Genomic DNA, 26,283 nt, shown 5'->3' on the forward strand with positions numbered 1-26,283 from the left:
CTCCTGCTTTCAGACTCTCACGCATGAAATCTTATCGCAAATCTGAATTATTCCAATATATCAAAGGAAAAGTTTTCTAAAAGTTTTGTTTAGAAATGCAGCGAAGTGAAAGTAATATAGCAACAATTTCAGAAATTCAAGTACAAATCCAGGAAAAAAAACCTATTCAAGTACAGTTACACAATATTTGTCATCCTTGTTTGAGTGGTCATCAGATCTCCTGGTTTCATCCCAGTTGTCCTCCTTTAGTGGGCTTTTACTGGGTTTTTCTGAGATCTCCACTATGTTTGAGGTTGGTCTCATGATTTCCACGGCTCCTGTCATGCATTCTTTATTCATTTGGATCAACTGACCTGGACTCTTGTGCACATGGCAAGATTCTCACTGGGACGAGCTCCTGGTGCATCACGCCAGTCATGGCTTAACTTCCTTTTTTCATGTGCCATTGTACTCTCATTACGTTTTATGTATATGCAAAAGAAGTTTATTTGTTGATCAGAAACCAAAAACTGAACTCAGGGCTTATCTTTGTCCATCCATCCATGTATCTTTTGTTTGCTTATCTGGTGAAGTGTGGCAACGAGCCTGAAAGCAATCGTAGGTAGCATCAGGCACGAGACAGAGGTACACCAGAGATGAGATGTCAGCCCATCACTGGGAACACAATCACATACTATTATTGTTATTTAATCGCTCTTTTTTCTTGTGACTATGCCACCCTGATTTTTTGAGATAAAGTTTATTTTGCTTTTGACAGTAATTTGGTGAAGTGGGGAAAAAAGGAAATGAAACACTGAAAAACAAGACAAATTGGATCATACACTCCCGCCTGCATACATGCATGTAGTCTGCACTTACAGGACCTGTGCATTGGCTCAACCAGCTAACCACAACCCAGTTCTGCTTAACCAATGCATGAAGACATTGAGCGGTCTGCAGGAAAATGACACAGACGTGAAGAACACAAGGAACTGTTACACAATCCTGGGGGGTTTGTGTTTGTGTAAAAACCTTTAACCACTGAACACTGTTCATAAGCTACTGTCTGAGGGTTATAAGCCTGGCATTTTTTTACACTGGAATATCGTGATGTATATATGTATACACACACACACACACACACACGTCAGGTAAATATATCTTTATGGGGATCGCTCATTCATTTCTGTAGGAAAAATGCTAACGCTAACTATGACAACCTTAACCCCTACCCAGCCCTAACCATAACCATAAGTAACCAAACAAAATTTAGCATTTTTAGTTTTTTCATTGCAGTCACAGATCTTTATTAAATTGAGTTTTCCCCACCATAAGGTAAAGTATACCTGCTCACACACACACACACACACACACACACACACATATATACAGCTCTGGAAAAAATTAAGAGACCGCTCCATATTATTTAAGAATCTAGATTGTTAAATCCTAGTAATCCTGGTTCTGTTGGCAGAAGGCTACACAGAGTGGCAGGTTCTACCCCGGGGGCAGCTTGCGGTTCAGTGGGCTGAGCTTTTCTGCTCACGATCAGAAAGTTACCGGTTTGAGAAATCAGAAAGTTACCTTGGCAACATCCGTGGGCCCTTGAGCGAGGCCCTTAACCCCCAGCTCCCTGGGTGCTGCTGTGGGTGGCTGCCCTTCATGGTCAGTTTGCTCTCACCTACAGAGAGCAAGTTGGGGGGAGACATAAAGAGAATTTCCCCCATGAACATCAATAATAAAGTATCATATTAGGTTGCTTCCAGGCTCAGAATCTCTAAGACCGTAACCCACAAGAACAATGTGAAGCACGAGACACTGGGAATGATCAAAAACCAGCCAGGTAGAGGGTAGAAACAACTTTCTAATGATGCCAGAGATGACCGATAACTTATTCAACAGTTTATCATGAATGAGAATCAAGTGGCATCAAGTGGCCTACGAAAGGAATGGGAAACATTAAGTCTTACGCAGAAGCAAACCCATAACTGAGAAATGAGTGTTGCTGTTGTATCTTAATTTACTTCAGATGTATATATATATGTGTGTGTGTGTGTGTGTGTGTGTGTGTGTGTGTGTGTGTGTGTATATATATATATATATATATATATATATATAACGTGTATGTGTGTGTGTGTAAATTATATTTATATAATTATGTATGATGTATAATGTTCTGCTTTACAGTATTTCTGTCTGTGTGACCTGCTGGCTTGAATAGAGGAAGCTGCGTTAAGATCCTGTACAAAACTTGTGGGTAGCTGGTTTTGCACTCGGCTCCAGTGCTCATTTAAGGAGCTCCACACCAGCACTCTTAGGCAGTTTAACCGTTGCAGGAAGGCACATACAGGACCTGCATTATAAGTGATTCCATTCAAGAGCTTTTGGTAAGTTTATTTTTGTTTGTTCGCTTGTAACATCTTCTCTGTTTGCCAAAGATGAAATACCAGGAAACTGTATGCATGTTATGAATTTCCTACACTTGCTGTTATTTTGGCTGGTGAGATTCTTAGTCATGTCAAGTTTTTAGCATATTGCTATGGATGCCAGCTAACTTACGTAATACAAAGCGGGACACCAGGCATTCTTCATTTCCTGGCCCTGGCACTAGGTGGCACTGTGCTTGTCGTTCTTACACTCGATCTAGGATCAAATGGCTTATCACAAAGTGACACCCTAAACGTTGCATTTCTTAATGGTAAGAAGTCACAGGTCTGTACAGAAAGCTGCTACCGGTGTGTTTATGCAGTTTCCCATTGGCTGCTGCTTTTACTTCTCACGCCGTCGTATGTCTGTCGCCACCCCACTCCCTGTTTCCTTTCCAACTCTCAAAGCCGTGGAGGATGTCCTGTGCCCCCTCTGTCGTTGTCGGCGGGCATCTCCTCCTGTCCCTCCCCCTCTGCTTCCTCCCTGCCCCTGATTCCTGGGTGCTGCATGCTTTCATGGCGGACTCCATGAACAGCTCCTGAACTCCTTTCCCCAAGCTGTGGATGAAACGGTGGTCCTTCAGAAGGGGTTTTTCTTCCCCCTTCCTTCGAATCCACCTGTTCTTCCTGTGAAGCCTTTCTGCTTGGCTTTTGGCAGTAATAATACTTGGAATTCGAATACTTTTTAATCCAGCTACGTAACATTGTAACTAGCATAACTAACATTTTTGTCTTAGAGGGGAAGTGAGTCATTGTGTTTAAAACATGACATCATATATGGAACTGCAGCATATTTATTAAAATGGATGCACTGTCATTTATTTTTATTTAGTCCTGTAAAATATTATGTATAAGACGTAGCAGTGTTATAAATGTTATATAGCAAAGACTGATGAAAGAGGTAGTCAGAAGTAATTGGATTCATTTGCCTGATATTAGCAATGGCCTGGAATGGAATTCATCAAGACATTCCATTCAGCTGCATGTTAGTCCTTTCAACTTTTTGCATATCAGAGGCCAGTGGAGACCAATTCTAATTATGTGGAGTCAGTCAAATTTCACTGCACTGCATACAGCTGCAGGGAAGTGAAGCAGTGAAGCTGCTGCCACTGAGGCAAAGTGTTGTGAGTGTTGAAAGGAAGACAGTGACGCCCAACAGCAGCATGACGGCAGACATGAGCCGTTTCTCAAGAACAGGGGTGCGGCGCCTGCTACTCGTCACCCTCCTTATTCTCACTTCTTTGAATTATTGCTCAGATCTAGAGACGGCATTTGTGCTGCACACACTGGAAGATTCAATCCAATGTACTTTTATATAGCGCCTTTCACAACAGTGTTGCCCTAAGGCATTTAACATGTATGTGCTGTGATGCAGTGCAACATCATTAAGAGAGAACGATATGAAACAGGAAAGAAAGAAAGAAGGAAGGAAAGAAAGAAAGAAAGAATTTAAAGAAAGAAAGAAAGAAAGAAAGAAAAGCAAGCAGGTGACAACAGAGGAGAGGAACCAAAAACTTCCAAATATGGAGAAAAAAACCTGCTGGCTTGCTTGCTAAAAGCCAGGAGTAGACCGTGATCCGAGGTCCATCAATGAGTCAGTTCTCCACATCAGCCTGTGTAGGATGGCAGGTTGAAGGCTGCATCCACAGCGCTACAGTTCATAAGTCACATCCACGCTGTCACCCTTCCATGGGCCTGAACCTGGACTCCAGCTCAGATGACGTCACCCTTCAATGGGACTGAACCTGGACTCCAGCTCAGATGACGTCACCCTTCAATGGGACTGAACCTGGACTCCAGCTCAGATGAAGTCACCCTTCCATGGGCCTGAACCTGGACTCCAGCTCAGATGATGTCACCCTTCCATGGGCCTGAACCTGGACTCCAGCTCAAATGACGTCGCCCTTCCATGGGCCTGAACCTGGACTCCAGCTCAGATGACGTCGCCCTTCCATGGGCCTGAACCTGGACTCCAGCTCAGATTAAGTCACCCTTCCATGGGCCTGAACCTGGACTCCAGCTCAGATGATGTCACCCTTCCATGGGCCTGAACCTGGACTCCAGCTCAGATGATGTCACCCTTCCATGGGCCTGAACCTGGACTCCAGCTCAGATGACGTCACCCTTCAATGGGCCTGAACCTGGACTCCAGCTCAGATGATGACCACCCCTGGCACCATCCGGACATGTGTGAAGGAAGGCAGAGAGCAGGGTGGTCAGAACATGCGTTGACACATTAACAGACAAGCACAGTATAGATCAAAGTGGTTTGTACAGCAGCACCAGCTACCATACTTACCATACGTATGGTGTTATGTGTCAAGCTGTGGGTAAGCTATACTGAAGTAATAGGTCAGATACTGTTTCTCTGGGAACTAACGATCAGGGGCACGTATTTTAGATAAACATTTGGCACAAGAATATTTAATTGGCTGTAGGCTGCCCTCGTAGGTCCCCGGTGGATAAAATCCGTCTCATTTTCACTGTTGGGGGATGACATGATGCACTGTCCTTTCTGCCATCTACTTAACGCGTCCAGAGAGCCTCGCAAACACAGTTAAATCTGCGGAGATGCAGTGGCAGTGCGTTTGGGTCAGCCGTATAACGATATTGTTATAACATCTGAAGCATAATGATTGTACATGAAGCGAAAACATTACTGTCTGCAAACAAGGACTGAGTGTTCGGAGAGCATCTCCCACTGAGGTTGTGTGCTGGTTGCGTTTCAGACTGGTCCAAAAGAGGAAAGTATTGGTGCCAATTTAAACCTGCAGGCAAATCTGCGATCTGGTTTTCATCGTTCCTTAGCTTTGCGTCGTCAAAGAAACGCCTCTTCAAGATACAGATCTTTCTTTCGTTTTTTTTTTTAACTTAAATCTCTTTTCCGCAGCCAGTGCCAACATAGCTATTCAACACGAGACATATTGACCAGACATATTGTACTATATGAGCCGAATGGAACGAAAATTAATGATATGGGATGAACTGCAAATACCATAAATGTTTTAGCAGTAGTATTTGATGAGGTTTGGGGGTTTGCACACAAAGCCACAACAAGGATCGTGTGCTCTGCTAATGTCAAGGCTGCCCAGCCCTGTTCCTGGAGATCGATCACCCTGCAGAGATATAGCCCTAATTTAACACACCTGATACACATAATCGTGCTGCCATGGGCCATGTTGCATGTAGCCAGCAGTGCAGAGCTGGCGTGGCTCACTGATCGCCATGGTAGTTAGCCAGCCATCCTAGCTGGTGGGTAGAAAGTGTTATCTTTAGTGTGAATGATTATTCCTAGCAGTGCCTTTCCCTTAATCCTTGGACAAAACCCATGTCGTGACTTAAGGTGGGTGATTTCCAGGTTCACTGGGCAGAGGTAATATCCCACGTGCTGCTGTTTTAAAGCCATACTATGGATTGATGTATATAGTGAAGAGACAGGCAGTTGAGGGTCTTAGGAGTTTGTCACGTCCTCTTACTGTGAGTGAAGAGATGATAGTGCCTCACCAAAATAAAGAGCAGACCCAACACAACTCATGGGATTACTCTGCCCCATTGAAACTGACAGGGAAGTACATGCTGTGGGAAGATCACAGAGTTGGTTCCTCCTTTCTGCTGGGGAGTCTGAGGTTTCTGTGTGGAGGCCATGTGCCGCAGCATGGGACCTGGTGCCTGGTGAGGAGTAGGTGACGAGGTGAGTGGCACCCGGGTCCCCTCAGGCCAGTGGTTCGGAGTGGCCTTGGAGGTGACAAAATTTCAACCATAACACCAGCTGCTTCTCGTAACCATGGACTCGTGACAGTGATGATGTTTCCTGACGTCCATGTGAGAACGGCATGTTAGGTAACACTGGATTGTAACTTCCAGGACAGCTTCTGCGGGCAGGACGAGTACGAGGACCGCAAATCTGACGGAGACGGCACTGCAGAGGACGTCTCTGGGCTTGGCTGGTCCCCGCGGGACACACATTTCTTCTCGCAGCCAGAAGCGGCGGACTCTGCCTGCACTTCCCTTGGCTCCTACTTCTCTATCCGCAGTTCTCCTATCAGCACAGACAGTCACAGCCCAGGGATGTATTTCTGCCACTTGGGTGGCGCTAACGTCCTTTCAGGCTCCTACCCCCCCGAGGAGACCCCCATTTCTCTGTCCCTCAGCAAGGCCACGGAGACTCAGTGCTGCCCAACAACAAGCATCACCCCCCCTGTCAACAGCGTGGCGACGCTGAAGGACCCACGGCAAGCTGAGAGCATGGAATCAGACAGTGAGATGTTCCCCATTTTGGTGAGGTCCATGGCAATGTCAGGGAGACACAGACGGGAGGTGCCCTCATCACCTACTGAATCAAGGAAGAGGTAGGTCATCATGCTGGGACTCTGATCCTCACATTTTAATGGGCATGTAGTGATGATTCCCACAGATGTGCTGATTGCACAGCTATATTGGTGTAATTAAATCAGCATAAAACAACTGAGAATGACATGTGAAATTAAACTATCATCTTTTGGTTCCGTTCTGTTTTGGTTCGGTGTGTGTGTGTGTGTATTAAAGGCTGAGCTTAGACACCCCAGCAATGGACAGTCATTGGGCCAGAGAAGATCTACAGCAGTCATCCCACCTTCATCACTCTGCTTACCCAGAATGCCCCAGTAAATCACAGGGGAAGCCCAATGAGAAAACTGAAAAAGACTCTAAAATTAACCAGAAGAAACTGGTAAACCTGCTTTTTGTTAGCTCACATTGCTACTGCAAGTTAGTCTTGTAGTTCTAACCAAATCTGTTGTCCTTTAATTGTGTTATACACAGTATCCTGGTGATCATAACTGTATGTTTGAAAAGCATGTTGGAGAAAAAAGTTAATACACATATGGAAGGCTGCACACCTGCTGTGGAGAAATGCGAAGTATAGCCACTCTGTTGATTGCGTCTTGGATTTGTTTGATTCAGGAGTTGGGGTCGAGCTCATACTCAGGGTCTGAGGTCCTGGTGTCAGACTGTCCCGTGCTGGTGTTGCTGGAAACTTCCAGGAGTGTTGCCAGAACAGCAGGAGGTTGGTGCTAATGGAACAAGCTGTGTTTCTCCCCTCTGACTTTAAGCCCACTTCTACTTGCGGGACACTGCGAGTGGCGGGACAGTCAGCGAATGCCGTGACTAATATAGAGATGGGCGGGCTGTCAGGAGGGATTGTAATATGGCCCGTGCTGCTCCTGTGTTGCAGAGGACCCAGATGAGACATTGTACACCAAGGAAGCACAGAGTCACATGTGAGTATGACATCCTCTGAGAGCAGCCCTCAGCAGGGTTCAGTAATCCGCCTCGGACGTCAGTAATCTGCCTCTGACATCAGTAATCTGCCTCTGACATCAGTAGTCTGCCTCTGACATCAGTAATCTGCCTCTGACATCAGTAGTCTGCCTCTGACGTCAGTAATCTGCCTCTGACATCAGTAGTCTGCCTCTGACGTCAGTAATCTGCCTCTGACATCAGTAGTCTGCCTCTGACGTCAGTAATCTGCCTCTGACATCAATAACTCTACACCACATATGCAGCTTTTCTCCATATTTCACATTAGTTATTAAACTGAAAATAACCAATAAGCCTACTAGTAAAATTTGAAATGTCCTTTCTCAGGGATGTCCATAGTGTTGATGGGTGTAGGAGAGAGTTTGATATTGGCGCAGGGGGCACACAATAATATATAACTATGCACAATGTGATACCCAAACAAGGCAGACAATGTGGTACATGGAGACAGAGGTATCAGGCCAGCTAGGCCGAGCTTCCAGTGAATGACCAGTTATCAGCGTAAGTGATGACAGAAAGTTTTAGAAATGCACAGAGCTGGGGAATGGGGCAGTATTTGACAAAGCACTAAAATCTGAAGGCACCTATATTCCTGATTAGATGCTTACCACAAACACATGAAAGCATTTTCCGATCTGAGCTAAGGGGAGTGAGAACTTTCAGTGGGAGTAACTGGGAGCTGTGGGCTGTTGGGCAGGCGCTGTGACCCTGTGAAACCCCCAGATCAGGGAGCAGCACTTAGCCCTTGCTGTGTTTATCTTTAGGCTGATGGCACAGAGCGTCCTTCAGGAGCTAAAGCAGTACCATGGGTAAGTAGGCTAAACAGCGCTTCCGTCGGGCTGACCGGCCCCTAACACAGCCCTGCTTGGGCCCTAGCCAACAGCTACTTGCTTGGCGCATGTTTAAGACAATCGCAGTGTGGAGCGAGCAGGACTTAGCGACGGTGTGTTTGACGCAAGTGCGGTTAGTGACACAACTGTGAATGCATGCATTAGCTTCAGTTGTAAACATCACCTGCCACTCAAGGCAGCTGCCACTCAAGGTACCCCTCCCTCCCTGCCCCCCACCCTGCACACTGTCTCCCCCCACAGAACCAAGACAAGAACTGGGTCCAGGGAGGCCAAAGAACCTTCAGGGAATGTCACCTGGTATGAGTTTCTCTCCAATGAGTGAGTTGCCCTTTCAGACTCTCCGTCCCAGCAAAGGCTCCCCTAACTACTGCTTCTTTAAAGGCCAACACACATGACTGTCTCTTGCTTTTCCAAGATAAAAGCCTCAATTGTATCATATTTATCACATTTCATTTTGGGGCTAAGATAACTGGCGCTCTTATGTTCACGATCACCATAGTTTTGGCGTATTAATGAAGGCAGTGTTCCAACAGAGACGGCGATGAGGACGACCATGCGGAGAAAATGGAGGGAGGCAATACAAAAGTCAAGCGCACCCTTAGCTCTCTGAGGAACAGGATGGCTGGATCCTTCATTAAAGATAAGGTGCGTGATGGGAGCATCCTGCAGTCCAACAGGGGTCATTTAGATCCCCTACCTTTGTGTGACCAGGCAGCAAACAGATCAGTATGAATGACTTTTCTGCATATCACGTACCATGTGTTTTAAGTTATAGAGTGTCTGTCTATGCAGTGTCATATTAACTCAATGCACAATTAATTTACACTATTGGCGGTGTGATATTAACTTTGAATTAATGTAAACCATTAGTAGTGCATTAAAAATGCAGCTGTGAATTTTGGGTTATCAGGGTAAGAACAGAGAGAAAGAGAAGGGGAGAGAAACTGATTCCAAGGAGGATTCCAAGGAAGAACCCAAGGAGAAGCATTCCAAGGAAGAACCCAAGGAGAAGCATTCCAAGGAGAAAGATCCAAAGGAGAAGCATTCCAAGGAGAAAGATCTAAAGGAGAAGCATTCCAAGGAGAAAGATCCAAAGGAGAAGCATTCCAAGGAGAAAGATCCAAAGGAGAAGCATTCCAAGGAGAAAGATCTAAAGGAGAAGCATTCCAAGGAGAAAGATCTAAAGGAGAAGCATTCCAAGGAAGAGGATTCTAAGGAGAAGGAATTCAGCAATGGGCACCAGCTGGTCCCAGCAACTGTCCCCAGTGGTGCCACCTGCTCTCTGTGCAACAAACCCCTGCAGAGGAGAGATGGGCTGCAGTGTCACAGTGAGTACAGTGCCGCAGTCCTCCACCGGGCCGCACTCTGTACCTAACTGTGGGGCTCACAGTGAGTACAGTGCCGCAGTCCTCCACCGGGCCGCGCTCTGTACCTAACTGTGGGGCTCACAGTGAGTGCAGTGCCGCAGTCCGCCACCAGGCTGCGCTATTCACACGGCTGTGAGGCTTACAGTGAATGCAGTGCCGCAGCCTGCCACTGGGTTGTCCTCTCCACACGGCTCACAGGGGGACCTTTGATTTCTTCGATGGGCGCAAACTGGGAGACTTTTTCTTTAAAAAATAAGGAAGGACATTCTCTGTTTTCTGTTATGAGACAATTTCCTGCCAAACCTACTGTTTCTCTCAGTTCTCAGCTTTGGGTGATGTAATTTCATATTAAGTGTGCAGCTTAAAAATGTTAAACTTAATTTAGGTTCAGTGCTGAGATGACTGCAGTGTTTGTGCCTGGTCTTTAGCATCCATGCCCTTACAAGGTACTTCAGTTCAAAGGGAAAGAACATATTGATATTAAAATAGTCTAGTCTGTTATTAAAACACATTTTGTGCAAAAGATTTTAAGACGAATCCTTATTGGCCTTAACTGCCATCTTAAATTTACAGATTGGCTAAACGGTTTCTTGTTGCTTTTCCAGTCAGTGTAATTTACTGCACTTTGGCACAAGATGCACCAAGATGCTGCTGATTTTCCTTTATTATTAAAACGTAATAAGCTCAACCCTCATTTTTTGGCACTTTTGCAATTGTTTGATATTCTTCTGCCTCCACCTGGACTGCTTCTGGAGCAGCGTTTCCCAACCTGGCCCTCAAGGATCCATGGACAGTATATGTTTCTACTTCCTCCCAACTCCGACCTGGGATGGAGCAAAAATGTGGACTGTCTGCGGGTCCCCAAGGACCGGACTGGGAAACGCTGCTCTAGGGGACGGTCAGGGACGGATTATGGGTTGTGTGGGACCCTGGGCAAAACGTTCGCGGGGGCCCCCCTTTCCCCCACCACCACCACCACCACAACTCAAGGGCCCTTGGCAGCCAAACGACCTCCCTCCATGTTTCCATCAGAGGTCCTATAGGGTCAGGGGCCCTTGTAGGCAGAGGATCAAAGAATGTAGGCCCTCTAAAATAGACAAACGAAAATACATTGTTGATAAGCGTTGCAAATTGTTTTGGGCTAGGGGCCCCACGGGCCCCCTGCACACCAAGGGCCCCTGGGCAGCGGCCCTGCTGGCCCGGTCCGTAATCCGTCCCTGGGGACGGTAATGAGGTAACAGGGTCTTCCTGCATTAACTGCTCCTCTGGCTTCTATGCTTCACTCACCAAAAAAAACAGAAGTGTTCTTTGTTTTGATATTCAGTTTTGTTCATCCTGATAGCTTATCACTAAACTGCTGTTACTTTTACGTTTGGGGATCATGTGATCTGGTGCTGTGCTGTGGGTTTCAGGGAAATTTTTTATTTCTCTTTTGAGTCACTCCTCAACTTGTACCTGTGCTTCCCTGTCCCATAAAGGAGAAGGTTTGAGGGCTTGTTACAGTTTTATTACCGTAGTTTACAATAACAGGGAAGTATTCATAGGGCTAATATTTTTGCTTTTTGCATTGGAGGTTCAGCATGTAAACTTCCTAACCTTTCTATGACAATAATGTAAATGGACCATCAATATAGAGAGGGAGGGACCTAGTTTTGACATTTTATGATGAAATTTTATTCTGCCATTTGTAGAAGTACAGGAATTACTTACTGTAGGGGGCAGTGTGTGACCCAGTCGGCTAAGCCTGTGTGCCTGTAATCAGAAGGTTGCTGGTTCAAACCCAGCCTCAGCACACCTGCGAGTCCTTGAGCAAGGCCCTTAACCCCCAGCTCTGACCCAGTGGGCTAAGCCTGTGTGCCTGTAATCAGAAGGTTGCTGGTTCAAACCCAGCCTCAGCACGTCTGCGGGTCCTTGAGCAAGGCCCTTAACCCCCAGCTCCCTGGGCGCCCCAACAGGTGGCTGCCCTTCGCGGACAGCTTACTCTACAAAGAGCGATTTGAGGGAGGTGTAAAGACAATTTCCCCACAGGGATCAATAAAGTATCAATTATTATTATTAGTTTTCAGGTAATTCTGTCACCTTTGAGACACATACAGCGGCTTGGCATCAGAGTTGGCCATCTACGCAGCACCTCTGCATTATTTTTGGGGGCTTAACGGCCTTGTTCAAGGGTCCAAAAGAGATATGATCACTCTGCGAGCCACAGGATCCAAATGTGGTATCGGTGATAAGATTCATTAATACACTTCCTCTTACAGCATGCTGCTGTATTTATTTAACGCTGACGAATGGTGCTCGGAGACAGGGGTCATGGAGTGATGCACCAACAAGGTGTTGTTCAGTACATTTTTGGCCAATGAGTATAGAATGGACTGCGAGGATACAATGTAGCATGTTATTAACTGGCTTTGGAGTCCAGCAGGAGTCGGTTTCACTCGTCTACAGAGGAGTCCTCAAGTTCACACCTCTTTGATGTTACTGGAAACCTCTGACATGGAGAATACCACAAAAGCCTTAAAGGCACTGTGATGAAAGGTAGCTTTGTCTTTATACTCCTCAACACACCCTGTGCAAATACATGCATTGCGGACTGAACAGATGTAGTCCTGAAAAACACCAAAAGAAAGTTTGTTTAAAGCTAAGGCTACATCAACACTGCTACGTTTTCATTTAAAAATGCAGCTCCGTTTTCGCTTTTTGTACACACTGTAGATCGTTGTGATAAATGATCTGTTTAAAATACAAGTGGATTGTGTATTATATATGGTTGCACTCCAAATGTGTTGAGCCCCTTTAAGAAGGCACACTCCCTTATGGGATACATGCAGCAGCAACGGGTGGCTCGGCGTACAAGGTGTGTGAAGTGTTGTGTTGGTGATATAAGCTGAATTAATAAACACCTGCAGATGCCAAGGTCTTGGTATTAGTTCTTGGGATACACAACACACACTACCCCGGAGTTTTCAGCCCCCAGAAACGGAGACTTTTGACCATGCTCTCAGAGCTATATACTGCTGAAAATTCTGTTTTAGCATTGCAGTGCCAGTGACTGAAAATGCAGGATCCATTTCACCCTAACTGGTTCCTACTCAGCAGGTGGCCCTTAATTCCTGCATGTACAGATTTGCTACAATTCTTACTATCAAGTCACAGAAAATGTTGGTCATAGGGCGAAAGAGAAAGTGATGCTACGTTTTTCCAGTTGATCCATTCAGTAATTCCAGAAATTGTAGAAGTTGCGGTAGATGGAGGAATATGCTTTGACAGCATATTTTCTGGTCTGAGTAAAAGTTTTACATTCTCTCTTCAGACCGTGGAATCATGCTAATCATGCCTGGACCTTTTGCAGATTTAGACCCTATTTGATTTGAACTATTTGAACACGTTATAAATGCTTTTATTTGCTCCGTATCGTTTAATCCGTCTGTTTCCTTACAAAAAGGTACTAGCAGTGTGTATGACGTCTTCATTCTCAGCTTGTGGGCAGATGTCACAACATTTGCCGTCTGTTTACAGTCGCCCTGATGCCATGAGATTATTTTGTTTGGAGATTAGCGTGGCTGCATTTATATGAATTCAGAAAATACAATTTTACTTGAGGACGATCTGCCAGATACAGTACCAGATTTACAGGCGCTTTTGTAGGTTTTTTTCATGGACCGTTATCACATCTGAACCACAAAGTGATTTTTATCTGTGAAGTTAAACATTAGCATTTCTTCCCAACTGGAGCGTTATATGTAGAACTTGAACTCGTACAATCATAGCAGGTACTGTTTGCTTCTATACTAATTTAACTGTCACTGCAAAAAAAGAGCAAATATTCAGTATCATACTGCAGCTTAAAATGTAAAACAGTATTTTAAAACTATATAAAGCATATTTTGCTAGCTGCATGGCATGCTGGAACAGTGTTTAGCACTGTCGCCTCACACCTCAGGGACCAACGTTCAGGTCTCCGCCAGGGTTCCCTGTGTGTGGAGTTTGCATGTTCTTCCCGTTTGGGTTGGTGCCCAATTCCCTGTCTTGAGCCCTTTGCTTTTGGATCCCCCGTAACCATGAATAGGACAACTGATTTTAAAAATGGATGGATGGATTTTGCTTATTTTTTTATTCCCCATCAAGAAAAAAAACAAACTTAAGAGTTTCAAAGACACTGCCCTCTGGCGTTAGGAGCAGTGCAACTATACGTTTTAGGGAAAGGTGATCGATGAGTTGGAACAAAAATATTTGTGATATATGTCCGGGATGCGGTGGGAATTGGGATGGCTTCCGTAACTTGGCAGTACTGTACTGTGCAATATGTATGAGAGTAATATTTTGTCTAGCTAATAGCTTATTAATATCTGGTCTGGAGTTAAAAGTGGCTGTGCCTTTAAATGCGGAGCCGCGCCTGAGGGAATGAGCCTTTGGAATGCGCGGCGCGGCGCGGCGCGGTGCGGTGCCCGTGATTTCATCCCATAATACCCCGCGAGGACGCGGCGCGCGAGCCCTGACCGTCATCTCTGCGCTTTCGGATCTTCCGCCGGGAAACGTCGGTAAACAAGCCAGTGGATTAAAACTTACAAGGGGAGGGGGGGATAAAAGGGCTTGGGGTCAGGTGTGTTTTGGATGAAAGCGGCCGTCCGGAAGCGCCGGAGCGAATGCGGGGCTCGGTGTTGACATGCAGGCCCAGCCTGTCACAGTAACCGCAAATCTCCGTTGCCTGATGGAGGGGTCGCTAAGACGCTGCTCCCAGCCCCCGGCTCACTCGGAAAAACGTGTCTACCTCAGCAACACGTTAAAAACATCGCCATCGTCCACTAGGTTACAGGTGGATAACTAGTAGGTGACACATCTTACGGCTGGGTGGACAGGTGGCTGGGTGGACAGCTGCGAAGGAGCTCTCGTGTCATACCGCTTTATTGATTTTCGTTTATCGATGGATTTATTCTTATTCCCTCTCATTTTTTTGTCGACCGAGGGAATAAATATTCTTGAATTTACTTTATTCCAGTTTTAGCTACTTGAAGCTGTTTATTATAATTCCGTGATTTGACAAGTGTTGTTATCTTAATCGTGCACTGTAATTGCCAAATAACACTGGTCTTGAATAACTGGTTTATTCAAATCAGGTGTTTTAAAGACCGTATAGTTTGGAGAATATGAGTACTGTAAGGTAATCGGGCGAATGTCAGCTGATTCTGCCGTTCGTTTTGTTGCAAGAGCAAATGTTATTTATGATAAACGAGCTTAAATCAAGACATTAGTATTCAGGACAGACTGTTCTCTTCTTGCTTATAATATAAACGTACGAGTACTGCGTTTTATGCTTTCCTTCCCTTGGCTTCGTGAACTAAACTAAATGTTTCTTATTTTAATAAGCCTGGGAATTTGAGGAGTATCTCTCCACTTTTGCAGCAGGACGTTGAATATTTGGGTTACCTGATCTGACTTTCATTTCATAAATCAAGAAAGGAAGCAACTCTATACGTCACCCCAGGGCGCCTTTTAGCGGAGAAGGTGCACCCAAGGGAGGTCACGTGGTACCAGCATCCTCCTTTCATTTAAGGAGCAGGTCCCAGATGTAGGATGGCGCAGTGAAATCTTCACCGTGGTCGGTGGAAAAGTTCATAAAGATAAATATTAATGTTAGCAGTAGCGAATGTGGCATATCACTGTTATTATTTAGCAAAACTTAAAAAATACTATTATTTGCTTTAAAAACAAAGTATGAATTACTGTCTCTCGAATTGTATCTTCTGTTCATTATCTGCAGTTATCTGGTAAATGTTTTGTTTTGGTTCTAATAGAATCTCATGAAGTAATACCGGTATAACTGAGCATCAGTTACTACACCAGCTGAAACTTACTTAGCTAGTTCTATTGTAAAACTTTGATCATAGCCCTTAAAAACTTTATAGTCCTTTAAAATTACTTGTAAACCATCAAGTTCAATCTTTGCCTTCAGGCTTTGTCGTTTTACTCATTTTTATTGTTATCGGATTATAAGATGTATGAAAGCTGTTAGTTTTTGAACACTAACTCTGAGATTATAGAAACAAGAGTGTAAATTTTCCATACATTGTTTGTATCTTTTCCTCTTGGTTCAGTTGACTGTGTTGTGTAGGCTGTATTTCATCGAGTTCACGTTTTTTTCTGTGAACGCATGAAGGTTTACGTTCATTGTCACGGCCCCCCGCAGACTACTGAGCGTTAGCTGACGAGAGTAACAGCGTGCAGCAGCAGTAGCAGACAGTGGTAACAGTAGGGTTCATGAATAACATTGTTCATCTATATCACCAAACACTAAAAAACACAAAATAGTTATATGACAGAAATAACTGGTGGTGTCAGTGATGCTGATGCAGTGTCAGTGATGCTGATGCAGTGTCAGTGATGCTGATGCAGTGTCAGTGATGCTGATGGAGAGACCATGTTCATTCTACTTCGCCCTTTTCTCTATTAATTAGCAGCTGTTGGGCAGCCGTATGGCTTGGGAGTATAAACTGCCTGAGATTAGTGTCTGTGCAGAGTGACTGGTTCCTGTCATGGTGCTGCCTGCTTTCTGAGGCAGTGTGCAGTGAGAATGTCCCGCAGTGACTGCAGATGTGACGCAGTGACGGCCTGAACGCTCTGCGCTGCCCCCTGTGGCACTCTGTGCTCCGGAGCTGGGCTGTTGCCACAGCATAATGTGGCCATTATTATTACTGGCGCTTGGAACTTTGCATGTGTATGATGTGCTGAATTGTCGGGTAATACTGCCTGGACTACTCTCTCTCTCATCCTCATAATTCCGGGGTGAATTCACCACTCCATTTTTCCCATCTCTGTCCCAGACTGCGGCATCACTGTTCACAGAGGCTGCAGGAGTCTTCTCACAGAGTGCAGCAGCCGAAACAGGGTATGTGTAAATCTCATTTGCTGCTTCATCTCTAACCCCCCCCCGTTTTAATCCTTAAAAGGGCGTGTGTGTTTTCTGCATCTGGAAGGTACCAGAAGGTACCAGAGCAACCTCAGTCATTATCAGTACCGTTTGATGGATGAAGTAAACACTTCCCATTTGAATAAAATACATTGAAATCCCTTTTAATAGCTTGTAGACCACACTTCTAAAGGTACCAACCAGCTTACCTGTTGAACACTAAGGCATGTAATCTGTCTGAAACCAGGTTTAATCTTTCATACTCCTGGCTGAACACACTCTGTGTAAGTGTTAGAGGGTTATCCAGAGCTGCCCTGGAAGATGCATGAAAATCTTTGTCAAGTGCAAATAATTCTGATAATAACGGCAACCCTCACCGGAAGGAGTGAGCAAATGTGATGAGATTTAATAGTTTTGAAAATAGCAGTAGTTTCTGTAAAATCACATGGGATTCTGTCGGGAATGGTCAGTGTATCGATGTCTGGATAACAGTCAGCTTGTCCGAGACCCTCGCGAGGATGTCACTCCAGTCACCCTGCTTTTGGTGGCAGCATGACAAATGCCACTGTGGGTTTTGTCTGACCTGCACATTCTAAATCTCCAAATTAATGATATCAAAAGCATTCTGTTTACTTTGTGTTGTGATTGTTTTGCATAACCTTGGCTAACAGCTGTAGCTGAACAGGAAGTGGCCCTTTGGGAACCTAAGGTGGAGGTGCCTTGGTGGGTCAGTGGGCAGGGTTGGCAGGGTTGGCAGGGTTGGCAGGGTTGGTAGGGCTGGCAGGGCTGGTAGGGCTGGCAGGGTTGGCAGGGTTGGCAGGGTTGCTTCCTCACACCTCCTGGCCCGAATCCCAGGACTAAACTTCAGCCTGAGAATTTTATGCCCAAGACCAGGCCATTTTGTCTTTGTTCTGGTGGGACTTTGATAAATGTGCTACACTTCAAGTCTTATTATTCCTATAAATTAATTACTGACATTTAAAGAAGAAAATAATAAATAGCATATTGAACTGTTCAAGCAGTCTGACTTTATCAGCCCTGTCTGATCTTTAACATCCATCATTTGAGAAATTGCCAGTGATTAGCAATAGCAAGCGATTAGCTGTGTCACCTTCACAACCGCACGCCACGCTCACTCAGTTCTGAAAGACAAGTGATCAGACAGATGTGCAAACAGAGCAATCCTGGTGTGTGTGTGTGTGTGTGTGTGTGTGTGTGTGTGTGTGTGTGTGTGTGTGTGTGTGTGTGTGTGTGTGTGTGTGTGTGTGTGTGTGTGTGTGCGCGCGCGCGCGCATGTACACGTACATGCATGCATGAGAACTCACTGGTTAAGTGTTGTAAAATTTTAAAGTTGTAAAATTTACTTTACACACATCTGTCTGTCTCTGTCTCCCTCCCTCCCTCCCTCCCTCCCTCGCTATATGCTGCCTAAGACGGGCTACAAGCTGTCTGTAACCCTGTGCTGGATGGATATAAGGGTGGATGAAGGGAACCATATGGATGTAATGCTGTGCTTTTCTTTCTGCAGTTTAAAGAGCCTCCGACCCAGAGCAGTGGGAAGGTGTGGAGTCGAGTGCAGTACTACAACCTAGGTGGGTGACAGAAGCTCCGAGGATGACGCACATCAGCCGGCTGGCTGGGCTTTAATCAGCACAGCCTGGCTCCCCTTCACTCCTCTTTGAGCTTTGGGTCTCTGGCCGCGTCGCAGAGACCTTCTGGTCTGAGCAGAGGCTCATTATAAGCCACAGGGACGCCCCTGTACTCCACAGGCCATAAGGAATCATCGATTATCAAACCGAGCTGCTTGTTTCTGAGCCTGCCGAATGTAATGTAATGTAATATTGGTCCCCGGGCTGCAAATTAAAGCCAGCGGGGCCTTGTTGTGCTGGTGGCAGATTCTGGGCTCATGTGGAAGGATTAGCGACATCCCCAGCTGTGTTCACATGTCTGGGGGGGGGGGGGTGTTCCTCCCCTCCTATAATGCAGGTTGTTGATTTAGTTTCTAAAGAAAATGTTTTTGCGGTGTTCTTCAGATTTATTTATTTATTTTTTGTTGAGATTATATAAGTCACCTGTTAAAAGATGTTTTCCTGCAAATAGGCTGAATTACTGTTCTCTCTAGGACTTTTATTTCCCAGGCAGGGCTGCTCAGCCACGAATACGACGCTTCCTGTATCATTGCTGGTTCTGCGCTGGCAGAGCCGGCAGCCAGCATCATTCGGTGCTTCTCATAATCGCCGCTAAGTGCCGTGGGCTGGTGATCTTTCTGGTTGCTCCACCCCTCAGCCGTGCACTTTCTGGGCGCTTCGAGCCGACGTCACTGCGCTCGGCACCCGCTAGGCAGTGCGATAAGCAAAGCGGATCCCTGCCGTGTCAGGAAGAGGACGCTGGCCGACACCTCGGAGACCTTCAGCGGGATCTCGGGAGATGCTAATTGCTTTGCAGGCACCCTGGGAGTGAGGGGAGCTTAGAAACTTTCCGACGCAGCCAGAAGTTTTGTAAGTGCTGGAGGTGTCGTGTGGTGGTAAATCCACGCTATGGACACTGGAGCACAGCCTGTTCGGCTCGCCTGCTTTGTAAGATGAGCTGCAGAACTACGATCACGTGATGATGTATGTGAGGCCTGCCGTGTCAATATTAATGTCGCATGTTATGCTCATGCAGTTGACACATCACAGTTTTTTCCGTTATGGCGCAGTACTGATGAAAATTTACATCACAGCCTTATTTGGTAATTAACAGTGGCAGCTCACGTGTTTGTACATGCGGGATCTTAATTTAATTAGTGACTGGGCTGACACCTGGCAGATGAAATTTAACATAGACAAATGTAAGGTACTCCATGTAGGGAGCAGAAATATAAAGTACAGGTATTTTATGGGACCTACTGAAATAAAGGTAGCTGATTATGAGAAAGACCTTGGTGTGTATGTTGATGCTTCCATGTCTCATTCTCGCCAGTGTGGGGAAGCAATAAAAAAGGCCAATAGGATGTTGGGGTACATCTCCAGGTGTGTGGAGTTTAAGTCAAGGGAGGTAATGCTAAGATTATACAATTCCTTGGTGAGACCTCACCTAGAATATTGTGTACAGGTTTGGTCACCATATCTTAAAAAGGACATAGCGGCCTTAGAAAAGGTGCAGCGTAGGGCCACAAGAATGATTCCTGGTCTTAGAGGAATGTCATACGAGGAAAGGTTATTTGAGCTAAATCTGTTCAGCCTCAAGCAAAGGAGACTGAGGGGGGACATGATCCAGGTCTATAAGATTCTAACAGGTTTGGATGCTGTTCAACCGAATAGTTACTTCAGCATTAGTTCAAATACAAGAACTCGTGGCCATAGGTGGAAATTAGCGGGAGAACATTTCAAACTGGATTTAAGGAAGCACTTCTTTACACAGCGTGTAGTCAGAGTATGGAATAGTCTTCCTGATAACGTAGTGCAAGCTGAATCCTTGGGTTCCTTTAAATCAGAGCTAGATAAGATTTTAACAACTCTGAGCTATTAGTTAAGTTCTCCCCAAGCGAGCTCGATGGGCCGAATGGCCTCCTCTCGTTTGTATAGTTCTTATGTTCTTATGTTCTTACATGCAAAAGTCTGATGCTTAGCAGGATTAATATATGATTTTACTAGAAACCCTTATTCTGCCACCACGTCGCAGTAGCGGGGCTGAGTGTTTAAATCTGCCGCCGTTAAAGAGCGTCGCGCGGCCATATCTCGATATATCAGATCCAGGGAAGTGGGAAGCTGATAACTGGGAACTGGGGGTGAGAGTCTGAGGCACACCAGTATAGCTGGAGTGTGTCCATCCCCCTGGTAGCCATGACGACGGCTCGCCATTTCACATGGGGAGGCAGTGATTGAGAGAGTGAGGGAGAGAGAGAGAGAGAGAGAGGGAGTGGTTGGCGTGTGGTATAAAGCGGGACTGCGTTGCCTCCAGGTGCAGCCGTCAGCCTCGATGGAGCTGGCCGTGTGGGGGGGTCGGGAACGCCCGCGGGGGGAGGGATGGTCCCGGCCGGCCATGCTCAGCCTCGGCCAGCGGCTGGGCGTGCGAGTCCTGCTGCACCGCGACCTGCTCACGCATAGATTCCTGCGCTCGCTGCACCTCTTGCGACTGCGGAGCCGCTCTGACCGCCTCTTCCTCTCCGCAGCGCTGAGGGAGTCTGCTGTAGCCGGAGGCGGCCCCCCTGGCATGACCGTCGCCCCGCGAGGACAGAGCCGCCGGCCCGCCGCCGCCCGCAGCCCCGACCTCGCCCACAGCAGCACCTCAGGGTGGGTCTCCCTCCCCCTCTCTCCCTCCCCCTCTCTCTCTCCCTACCCTGAGTACTTTATCGTGGTAGCTGCCCTTTCTGGTGACATGAGAGATGCTGCTAATCTGTGATTTGTTTCTGAGTAAAGGTCTGTGTTTTGGTCGCTCTTTCTTCCGTGGACTGAGAGGCCCGTCTCCCTCCGTTCCCTTTCAGATCCATCCCTGGGGAGATGGAGGAGCCCGACGTGGCGAAGTTGAAGCCTGTCACGGATGACTCGGCCTCCCAGCTCTCCTCTTCTGCAGAGGCCATCGTTCTGGAAGGTGCGCTGCTTGCGTGTTTCCTGTGTGTGGCTCCCCAAATGGCTGACAGTGAAACTGGCTTTGTTTGGAGGCTCAGCAGTTACTTTCGTTGATGTAGATATTTATTTGGACCTGCTCAGGTGAGCTGACAGCTGCTGTTTTGAATAGTAACTTTTGCCGAAAGACTGATAGACTTGAACGCTTTCTATTTACATACCTGAGATTGGTTTAGATTTCCCACTTGAGTGAACAGCAGAGATGGGCCTCGTGTGTGCAGAGCCAGGCTGACTCAGTAACAGCCGTGCCGCGTCATACACAGCAATGTACATGCGTGACACACTGGCCGCTATAGACAGTTGGGACTGCTCTTTACTGCATGCTGATCTGGTGACCGTGTCAGAGCTGGGTGTCAGTTCTAGAGAGGGACTCGCATCTGTGGTGGACTGAACACCCCCCACTGAATAAGCTACATGCTCACTGACATCGAGCCGCACCGCTCACTCCTCGCTTTGCTTTCACCGTAGATGCACATTACTTATCAGTGCAAGCCGAATTGGAGTTCGATGCCCAGGACTTTGAGGTGGAGTCCTGGAGCCTGGCTGTCGACCCGCAGTACGCAAAGAACCACTCAAAGGAAGCCACTAAGAGACAGGATGTGATATACGGTAGGTCACCTGCTGTCTGGAGCCTCTCTCTGATTGGTCATCTTCATTTTACGGTCACATTATGGCAGTGAATAGCCACCGTCCTAATCACAGGCTGTTTTAAGCAATTTCCAAGTATTCACATAAATGGTAAGGCTTGGTAGCTCCAATATGGCTGTGACCTACAATTTGCCAGGCTGTCATTGTAAATAACTGTTCTTAATGCTTTGCCTGGTGAAATAAAGGTCAATGAACGAATGCTCCCTGGCATTCGAACCCACAACCCTTCACGTTGTCGGTGCTTAACTTGCTGAGCTACAGGAGTCCCATGCTTTCGCAGAGTTGATCCAGACGGAGATTCACCACGTTCGAACCCTGAAAATCATGCTGTGGGTGTACGCGCACAAGATGCGGGAGACGGTGCAGGTGGAGCGGGTCTTTCCCCGTCTGGAGCACCTGCTGGAGGTCCACCGGAACTTCCTGTCCCTCCTCAAGGACCGAAGGCGCGAGTCGCTGGAGCCTGACAGCGAGCGCAACTACTGCATCCAGCGCATTGGAGACATCATCGCCTCGCAGGTAAGCGCAGAGTGCTCTCGCCGCCTCTGCTGGTGGCCTGATCTGCCTTCCTCAGCCCTGGTCGGGGGGGGGCTGTCCCTGCCAGTCAGACTTCCCGGATTCTCGAGATCTGGGTTGGGCGAGCTGATGTTCCCGGACACATCAGCAAAGCCTGCAGCACAGTCACACTCATTAGAATCGAAAGTGTTTGCTTCGATTGTCACTGAAAGGAATAATGCAGCTCAGTGTCCAGCATTGTCGCATTGTAAAGGAAGCCTGCGTCAAATCACACCTAGGGGCCATCAGCTTTACCTCACCGTGGATGAAAAGGTGATGGAGCAGACCCTCTCCCAGTTCATCTGGGGCTTTGTGTGCAAACAGAGCTGTCACATTCTGTCCGTAGCAGCGTGGTTAACCCGACGTAGCCTGGTCAGGGGTGCTGAGCTGGGGACCCAGGTGCACTCTGGGTATTCAGTTTCAGTTCCTTCTTGTATTATAAATTGGTGGTTCTCTTCATAACAAACATCCGGAAACTGAGAATGCGGTGGACAGGATTGACAGTCCAGCATGAAATGCCAGTAGCATGTGCTTATTCTTCCTGGTGGAATTGTCCGCATTCCTGGATGAAAGGCAACACCATTTATTTGTGACTTCATTTTCTGCCCATGCTGTATCGTTGTCATTATCCTTTTTCATTTAGTTATTCACTGTCACGTTGCTCCTTTATTTCTGAGATGCGGCCAGTTCTAACCAGACTAAGAATGAAGTCTGCCGGTTAGTTACAGAGAAGTGACGTGGTGTTGCTCCTCTGGACGGGCCGGTGATTTCGGAGTGAGCCAGATTTTCTTATAGTCAGAGGAGTTTCCTCCAGGAACTGCAGCATTGTCTTTGAAATGTGTAGGACTGCAGATGAGTAAGACCACACCCATGAGGCGTCTACATCAGTCAGAGAACGGTCACTTAATAGAGGAGGGTCTTTTTCCTGGTGCGTAATCTGTGCTACTGAAAGGTTTTCCAACCATTTCACAATAACGTCTCCCCATATAATTCCATACACGGTTAATACACTGATAATGAGCTGATAACAGGTGTGTGTATTTGTAATTATTACATTGTGGGGACCTGATTTCCCCACAATGTAATAAAAATCTGTAACTCTTTTGGTCCCAACAAGGATAATTTTTTTTAAATTACCTGTGACTGCAATCAAAAAATGAAACATGCCAAAAGTCTTGTATTTTGTTTGGTTCGTCTTATAGTTTAAGGTTAGGTCATGGTTGGGATTAGGGATATGCCCATAGATATGGACTGAGACTGTCCGTTTTCCATGCAGTTTTCCGGGACCATGGGTGAGCGGTTGAAGGACGGCTATGGCGGCTTCTGCTGCCGGCACACAGAGGCTGTCAGCTATTACAAAGACCAGCTTCAGAACAACAAGAAGTTTCAGACCCTCATACGGGTGAGGATGAGACCCCCTGCCTTTCACTGCCCTACATACACCACAGTTTGTATCTTAATAGAGTTTGCTGAAGTGTAGCTTGTCGCAAACATGTCAGACTTTTTCTTAAAGGATTTCTTCTTTTTTTTTTTATGATGTATTTCAGAAAATCAGCAACCTGCCCATCGTGAAGAGGCAGGGCGTGCAGGAATGTATCCTGCTGGTAACTCAGCGCATCACTAAGTACCCTGTGCTGATGGAGCGGATCCTGCAGAACACTGCCGGTACTGGGTGCCTCTGCCCACCATGTTTGGAGCATCATTAACAATGCAGTGATGAACAAACAATCACCAAAATTACCTGCCTATAATTTAATGCAAACTGAAATAATTTTATTAATACAAGGCAGAATTGTATCCTTGTTTTTTTTGTGATATTATTTTTGTCTTTCCACCTTAAGGTGAGACAGATGATATTTGTTACTTTACTCAGAGTTGCAATTTTTAAATCGACCGCTCAGGTATTTTTAGACTGCAGACATTGTTCTTTATCCCGTTACTATGAATGGACATTTAAAATAGGAGTTTAACACGAGGTTCATGTCATTCCCCCCCCCCCCCCCCCCGCCCCACCCAGCGGGCACTGAGGAGCACAGGGAACTGGCGGAGGGGCTGGCGCTGATCCGAGCCGCCATCACGCAGGTGGATGCCCAAGTCAACGACTATGAGAAGGCCACGCGTCTGAAGGAGATCGGCAGCAAGATAGAGCCCAAGTCCGTGGGCAAGGTGAAGGATGGCCGCGGGCTGAGCAGAGAGGACCTGGGCCGAGGCGGCCGCAAGCTGCTGCACGAGGGCACCGTCACCTGGAAGGCCGCCTCCGGCAGGCTGAAAGGTGCCGCACGGCGCGTTGAGCGTTTTCTCCGTCTTTCTGGCAGAGACCTCTAGAGGCTTTAGATTTGCCCCGATGCATGATGTCAGTGGCCTGTGCTGCTTGACGGAGTTGGTGATGGTTTTCCTGCGTCGTTTTCAGAGACCCTTGCTGTGTTGCTGACCGATGTCCTTCTGCTCCTACAAGAGAAGGATCAGAAGTACACTTTCTCCACTGTGGTGGGTGTGGCAGACGGCGCCTTGGGCCCGGAACCTTGCGAGCGGCTCCCTGAACGAACCTCACGCCTGCCTCTCTGTCCCCCCCCAGGACAACAAGCCCTCGGTGATCTCCCTGCAGAAGCTGATCGTGCGGGAGGTGGCCCATGAGGAGAAAGGCATGTTCCTCATCTGCGCCTCCTCCAACGAGCCGGAGATGTACGAGATCCACACGGCCTCCAAAGAGGAGCGGAACCTGTGGATGGGGGCTATCCGGCAGGCCGTGGAGAAGTACGCGGGCCCTGGGGTCGCCAGGGTCGCTGTGGCAACTCCCCATGCTTTGGGGGGGGCGTCCAGTTCCTCTAACAGCCCTGTTTGTTTGCTTCCCCCCCCCCCCCCCTTATAGTTGCCCACACGTGGGGGAAGAGTCCTTTGTTGAGCAGGAGGATGAGTGGCTCAACAGATTGAAGGAACTCCAGGGTAGGAGCTGGCGGGGGGGGGCCATGTGGGGGTTGTCGGGGGGGGCTAGTGGTGTCTCCTCTGTCTCCTCCTCTGTATCTGCATAGCTCTTACCAGCCAGGGCCAAAAGAAGGTTTAGAAGCTGCTAACCATGCATGTTAGGAATGTTAATAATGTCTGTCTTGTCTTTGTAGAACCTTTGGGGCCATTAAAATATTCTTGGGAATGTCTGGGAGATGCTCTAAAGTTCCCATCCTGCTTTCTGTTCTCATAATTAAGTCTGGCCTCATCGGTGATTGGAGCTCTCGGGTTTGCCGTAATCACATAATGATGCGGCAGTACTGGTGGCCTCATGGCGCGTTTCGTCTTTCCTCCCCCGAAATTATGCGCGTTTTTCTTGTCTAATCAGAGCGCCTGAGCCTGAAGGACGCCCAGATCATGCAGAGCCTGAATGGGAAGCTGCAGATCTTCGCAGACTTGGCTGAGTTTTCCGCCGGCGTGCCGACAGGCTCTCGCACTCGCTTACTGCTGCGAGGTGATTCCTCAGATCTCCAGCAGGGGGAGAACCTGCTGAAGGATGCCATTACTGAAGGTAAGTCAAGCAAATCCGGAACTAAGCTTTTTATATAATTTGGCTTCCTCTGATGACGGCAGGCACACATCAGCCATTTCTCACAGGTTTGTATAAAGTGTGCTTATGGTATTTTAAACCTGCTTGTTTGAATTACA

General features: G+C 47.0%; 1 protein-coding gene across 3 annotated transcripts in view; it reads left to right on the top strand.

Moving 5' to 3' along the window:
• The first annotated feature begins 2,238 nt into the window (after nt 1–2,238).
• The window catches only part of LOC111860306 (rho guanine nucleotide exchange factor 18-like), a 30,194-nt gene continuing 6,149 nt past the window's right edge, over nt 2,239–26,283 (top strand). For 2 of the 3 annotated variants that reach the window (XM_072699688.1, XM_072699690.1), the window contains exons 1-23: nt 2,250–2,366; nt 5,971–6,096; nt 6,270–6,754; nt 6,951–7,113; nt 7,347–7,449; nt 7,618–7,663; nt 8,468–8,512; nt 8,795–8,872; nt 9,088–9,199; nt 9,465–9,882; nt 16,740–16,804; nt 18,354–18,417; nt 20,979–21,099; nt 21,291–21,397; nt 21,901–22,041; nt 22,361–22,596; nt 23,909–24,034; nt 24,180–24,297; nt 24,650–24,904; nt 25,043–25,119; nt 25,208–25,386; nt 25,502–25,575; nt 25,964–26,146. In XM_072699688.1, the coding sequence (XP_072555789.1) occupies nt 6,474–6,754; nt 6,951–7,113; nt 7,347–7,449; nt 7,618–7,663; nt 8,468–8,512; nt 8,795–8,872; nt 9,088–9,199; nt 9,465–9,882; nt 16,740–16,804; nt 18,354–18,417; nt 20,979–21,099; nt 21,291–21,397; nt 21,901–22,041; nt 22,361–22,596; nt 23,909–24,034; nt 24,180–24,297; nt 24,650–24,904; nt 25,043–25,119; nt 25,208–25,386; nt 25,502–25,575; nt 25,964–26,146 (2,992 nt within the window). In that variant the 5' untranslated portion in view covers nt 2,250–2,366; nt 5,971–6,096; nt 6,270–6,473. Of the gene's footprint in view, nt 2,367–5,970; nt 6,097–6,269; nt 6,755–6,950; nt 7,114–7,346; nt 7,450–7,617; nt 7,664–8,467; nt 8,513–8,794; nt 8,873–9,087; nt 9,200–9,464; nt 9,883–16,739; nt 16,805–18,353; nt 18,418–20,978; nt 21,100–21,290; nt 21,398–21,900; nt 22,042–22,360; nt 22,597–23,908; nt 24,035–24,179; nt 24,298–24,649; nt 24,905–25,042; nt 25,120–25,207; nt 25,387–25,501; nt 25,576–25,963; nt 26,147–26,283 lie in introns of all 3 variants that reach the window. The other variant, XM_072699689.1, reaches the window with a different exon arrangement.

This window comes from Paramormyrops kingsleyae, chromosome 15, assembly GCF_048594095.1.
Source record: "Paramormyrops kingsleyae isolate MSU_618 chromosome 15, PKINGS_0.4, whole genome shotgun sequence".
NCBI classification, from domain to species: domain Eukaryota; kingdom Metazoa; phylum Chordata; class Actinopteri; order Osteoglossiformes; family Mormyridae; genus Paramormyrops; species Paramormyrops kingsleyae.